The following is a 5,853-nucleotide window of genomic DNA, read 5'->3' as shown; positions in this document are numbered from 1 at the left end:
CGAGAGAAATATTCTTCTAAAATTGGCCAAAAAGTATGTAAAACATGTCTATTTTCACTACAGGGCATCATCATGATTTTTAACTAAATATAAAATGGCCAAAAATTAGAAACCCAAAAAAGATTCTCATTTCCATGCTCAGAAAACGGTCAAAACATACCTAGACTTGCCCATTTTTATTACCAGAAAAACGTTGGAAAAAAGGTTTTATTATCGTGACTGGCTAAGAAAAGTGTCAAATTCTTACTGAGTGCCAAGTGAAAAAGGTGAATTTCTACTAAAAAACTACTTTAGATTTCCACCACATTAAATTACACTAATTTGAAAATAAACAAACATAAAATTCAAATATTCTGGATGGTTTTGGGGGAAAACTAAACGTTTCAATTTCTAGTTTTGATAATCAAATTTAACTCACTCAATAAAAGCAATATTTCAACAATACTTTCAGGTGAAGCAATCGTATCAAATCTGCTGCCAGGCACGGACATCTGTGGCACTGGCACTCAAAATAGAATTTATGGGGGAGAAAAAGCCGATCTAGACGAATTCCCTTGGATGGTACTAGTGGAATACGAAAGACGTAAGTTTTATGCAGCAAATAACGTTGGATTCTTATGCGCGATTGGTCTACAGCTAATGGAAACAAAGGATTCTATTGTGGAGGAGTATTGATCAATAGCCGATACATTCTAACTGCCGCTCATTGTCTCAAAGGAAAAGATTTGCCGAAGAGCTGGAAAATGTAAAATTCTGCATATAAAACAAGGAACGTTACTTACAATAGATTTTCAGTGTTAGTGTCCGTCTAGGAGAATACAATACGGACACTGAAGAAGACTGCATTGAAGCAGCAGGAGCAAAAAGGCAGTGTGCTCCTCCAGCCGTAAATGTGGCTGTTGAGCAAACAATCGCCCATGAAAATTACGATCCATACGACATAAACCAGTATAACGACATCGCTTTATTGCGCTTAATAAGAAATGTGCAATATTCTGGTAAGAAACATTCATGTTTAAAATAAAGCACCGATTCACGTCTTATTTTCAGACTTTGTTAGACCGATTTGCCTCCCCAAGGCACCAAGACTTTTAAGCAAATCTTACGTAAATAAGAACCTTGTTGTGGCTGGATGGGGCAAAACTGAGAATTCTTCCGAAAGCAACATTAAGCTGAAATTAGAGGTGTGTATTCTATCACCTTCCAATTTCCTTCTATCACACTCTTAATTCAATTCGCTTGATTAACTAGGTTCCAGTTAACACCGAAGAAAAGTGCTCTAAAACGTACAGTCAAGCCAATGTGCGATTAGGAGCTAATCAACTGTGCGCTGGAGGTAAGAAAGGAAAGGATTCTTGCAGAGGTGATAGTGGCGGACCGCTGATGGGAGTTGAAGCTACAGCCGAAGGAGATGTTAACTGGTACTCGGTTGGAGTGGTATCGTTTGGACCGTCTCCTTGCGGGATGCAAAATTGGCCAGGAGTTTATACAAAGGTGGCCAACTATGTGCCATGGATTGTTAGTAACCTTAGAGCATAGAAAACTGTTACTATGATCATAAACGCGTATTCATTGATTAAACAGCAGTTTTTCTTTACATTACAACACTATACTGTTTCACCGTGATATTTAAAATCACGCCATCAGATATTAGCATATAAAAATAAATAGTTAAATATTTTTTGACATCGCTAAAATTATACAGGGTGGTCCACAACTAGTCTGAAAAAAATTACTGACATATTTAATTTTAAGCAAAAATGATGCGTTTCAGGTAAATTTGTCTTATCCGAAAGTGAATGGTTTCTGGAGTACAAGGTGTCAAAATTTAAAGAAAATGTTCGTTTATTTTTAATACATTCCTAACTAGTTGCACTGTTACAAGAAACCATTGCGATTCTAGATTTTTTAGATTGACAAATGAAAATTTTCTATTAGCTGGCTGGTGCTTCCTAATGGTCGCTAGATGTAATAGTCTAGAGCCATTTAAAACATCGAACATTTTAATAAAAATATAGTAGATACGGCAAATTTGCCTAAAACGCAATATGTTGCATTAAATAGATCAGTGAATTTTGAAAAATTAGGTGAATACGTGTAGTAAAAATGTCAAGATGCCTTTTCCCTTTCTAATTGATCACAAAATTGGAAACGCAATCGCTTTTCTTAAACTAAAATCATCCGGCTTACATTAATATTTTTGGAGCACTTAGCAACTCAAATACTGCAACGGTTCGACTTACATTTTTAAACTTGAAAACGGCGCATCGCACAAAAAATTTTAAAACACTTTTTCTCTTCCTAATCGATCATAAACTTGGAAACACATTTTTATTTTCGAAGATTAAGTTATTATATTAATACGTTTTCAACATTTGCTCAAAGCAAATCAAATGCTGAAGTCTATTAGCTGGCTGGTGCTTCCTAATGGTCGCTAGATGCAATAGTCTAGAGCCATTTAAAACATCGAACATTTTAATAAAAAATATAGCAGATAAGGCAAATTTGCCTAAAACGCAATATGTTGCATTAAATAGATCAGTGAATTTTGAAAGATTAGGTGAGTACGTGTAGTAGTAAAGTATGCAAAAAAAATTCAAATAGCTGAAAAATTGTTTGGAATGAATATTTGCGTTTGCCATAGATAATCATCTTTATTAAAATGCTTTATATTAGTGTTAAATATTTTGTAAAATTTTAGTGCGTCTTCTTGTGTTCAGCCATCGGTGTTTAAATACATTAGTTCTTCATCGAATTATTGAGTAAAGCAAAATAGGAGTAAGACCATTTGATGATCTAACCTCAGATGTTTTACTCATTGATTTTCATCCACTCCTATTCTTCCAAGCCAAGAAAATCCGTCATTTTCTCTTTGATGCTGCTATCAACGTTGTATCATCTGCACACTTCAAGTTTGTGAAATATTTGTCTGCAGTTGAGGTTCCTCCATTATATCCGTCTATTTCTGGTTGTGTATTCTTCTCAGATACTAAAGAGGTGTGAAGAGAACGTTGTTTCAACAACGAATAGTAAGGGTCTTCCATATTGCGAAAAACCTTTAGTATTGACCAGAATTGAAACTGCACTGAACCTATTTGAAAGTAACAGGGGCAAAGTGGATTTAGGCTCCGAAAATCCAAAAGAATAGATACCGAAAATGAACGGGAACTAATACAAAATCCAAGAAAACTTCAAATCATCGAAAAGGTGTGAATCGCATTGGAAAGAAAAAGAACATTTCTAAAGTATTTCTGGAAATAACATCTATTTCTCACAATCGAAAAACAAGCAAGACTAAAACTCTTGACTGTTTACCAAAAAGCACAAAATTGGAACCCATGGTTGCAATATGACAAGCTTCAGATGAGCATGATGTAAAAATATAAAGGCGACCAAAATATTCCCAAAGTTACAAATTTCTTGTGAAGGAATCAATGGTTTAATCGGAACCAAAGACACAGTATCAGTACGATGATGCTTCTTGTATTGAATACTGGAACCGAGATTCCTATAGCTCAAGCGGTTCTTTAAGTTTAAAAATTTACAACGAAAGAACTAATACCAAATCCATCTCACGAGTCAGTTGATGAATATGGGACAAAAAGTTCTACATGTAGATGGCAATCAGGGGAAAAGTAATGCTAAGCTTACCGAAAGCTGCGTATTGTCACCTGGAAAGGAAGAAAAAAAATTGTTTAATACAGCAGGAACTATCTCCAAAGCTAAACTTATTTGAATCCAGCAAACCAAATAGAGAGAAACATAAATAATGCATAAAAACTCCGTACAACTACACAGCACTCAGTTTCAACTAAAATATTTAGAAATTAGGGACAATTCATACTAACTTTTTGCAAGCTGGCGCCCTATGCTCCATTTTCTATCCATGAATCATCCAAAAAATTACTACACTGATAAACTGCCGCACTTGCCTTAAGGGCCACAATGATTTTATAGCTCCCATCTAAGGACGCGAGTCACACGACACAAGTATTATATCAAAACAAAAAAATTATGAGTATAACAGAATGAATTGACTAGAGATGGAAAAAAATCGAAACTGTTTTTAATTTAAACAAAAGTCGAAATCTCAAACAGATAATTATCATCCGATGCTGATTTAAAAACAAAAACGCACAACAAAACAAAGCAAGTGACTTTCACTTTAACTTTCAACGACTTTTTCAAACAAGATTTTGAAAAAAAAAAATAAAAGCTTTATTATTGTTTACATCAAACTGAACAACATTTTGAACAATTTAATAAGATAGTGCCTAAGTACATTACATAAAACTCTGATTTTGACTCGCGTCGAGTAGTAATTAGCATTATCTTTAAACTACATCGCACACTTGCAGTTTTAGAACATTTTAAACATTTCTTTAGGTTTCCAAACCTAAACAAGTTGGCACTTCAGATAAAGCAATCTGCATCCTTATATTAAGTGCTAGTCTTCTAAACATTAAATTCACACTTTTGCAATCTCTTTAATTCTTTAAACCAATACCTACATTAAATATTTAAATGAATGTTAAAAGCTTTAAGGATCGACACTTTTGAAAAATATACAAGTTGTGCAAAAATTCCAATTACAAATTCATATACATGGGGACTTAATTGGCAAAACTATGTCAGCGTATGCTCAGAAAGAGCATGAAAACTGTATCACACAGTTTTCCAACCACAACATTAAAAAATCGATGCTAAGTTTATTTTTTCCGGTTTTCAATACTTTGAGGCATTTTCTCGCCATTAATTTTGACACTTACAAGTATCTCAAGACAGCACGTATTGGGAAATATTGTAAATATGACTTCAAATATGTTCTATTAATTCTTTCGTTGAATGCCAATTATTACCTGCCAACTGCACTTGATAAGGCAACAAATATTGCAAATTTTCAGGAAACTCATCCAGGCATTTCAAATAATAAAATAGTGCAACGATGAGGCAAATTGCGGAAAATTATCAAGTAAAAACCCAGTAATAAAAAAAATTGAAGAAGTTACTTTAGCTGGTGATTTGACGCGAGTGCCGATGAGCGTCTTGTTACTGAAGAAGGCAACTGTGTTCTAACTCTTGTAAGAATATCAATTTTTTTTGGGCTAAACAGCAAATTTCAAGTTGATCAGAAACCAACATTATCAGAGGAAGTGCTTTTGGTTCTCGGTTTTTTTCTAGCATCGGGTGAAACGCAACCGAACAAAATCAAACAGTTAGTGGCAATGAAAATCTGTAAATTACTTGTGGTGGCCAACTTTTTCGAATATCCCTACTTATTCATTAGTGGACCGTCGGCTAGACAATAATTTATCCAACTCAAGATTAACTAGACGAGCTGGCTTGAATTTGCCTAACTGGGAAAGACCAAGGTTGTCAAGGATTATACTAAATACTGTAGTAGTCTGAACTGTTTGTCTTCGTGATACCGTTGAACACAGTGAAAGATTCCCGTGGGTTAGTGCAGGCAAAAAACAAATTGCAATACTCAACATTAACTTTAATAATTAAACAAACGGTTTTCAATGTCTTGAATAGTGCTCATTTGAATTGTATATGATATAAATGCATCCTGGTTTTATCTATGTGTTAAGTATTGCATTCAGGTGCCATGAAGAGTATTTGTTTTATTGTGGTCTTACTTATAGGAATGCACATTAGCTACGGACGTAAGTATTTACTCTTCTCTGCATAGTTGGCTCTAATATTTCGGCTTATAGAACTGGCTAATATTTGTCGAACGCCCAATGAACTGAACGGCGAATGCATCTCGCTCATGCAATGTGACCCTCTATTCAGCTTACTGAAAAAGAGGCCAATCAGCTCAGCTACGGCTGATCTGCTTAGGAGGTC

General features: G+C 34.7%; 1 protein-coding gene across 1 annotated transcript; it reads left to right on the top strand.

Annotated features, from left to right (window-relative positions):
• Positions 1–451: 451 nt before the first annotated feature.
• Positions 452–1,581, top strand: LOC125504986 (CLIP domain-containing serine protease HP8-like; the record flags this gene model as incomplete). The annotated part of the gene is given in 5 exon segments (XM_048667884.1): positions 452–583; positions 637–745; positions 796–998; positions 1,051–1,184; positions 1,252–1,581. Coding segments are annotated over 5 exon segments (866 nt in total), but the record flags the coding sequence as incomplete, so codon positions are not given.
• Between the last annotated feature and the right edge of the window lie 4,272 nt (positions 1,582–5,853).

The sequence above is a fragment of the Dendroctonus ponderosae genome, unplaced genomic scaffold (assembly GCF_020466585.1).
Source record: "Dendroctonus ponderosae isolate FM_Combo_2020 unplaced genomic scaffold, Dpon_F_20191213v2 Dpon_F_20191213_6, whole genome shotgun sequence".
In the NCBI taxonomy this organism is placed as follows: domain Eukaryota; kingdom Metazoa; phylum Arthropoda; class Insecta; order Coleoptera; family Curculionidae; genus Dendroctonus; species Dendroctonus ponderosae.
Note: the sequence above shows the minus strand (reverse complement) of the source record. Positions and strands in the feature narration are given on the sequence as shown.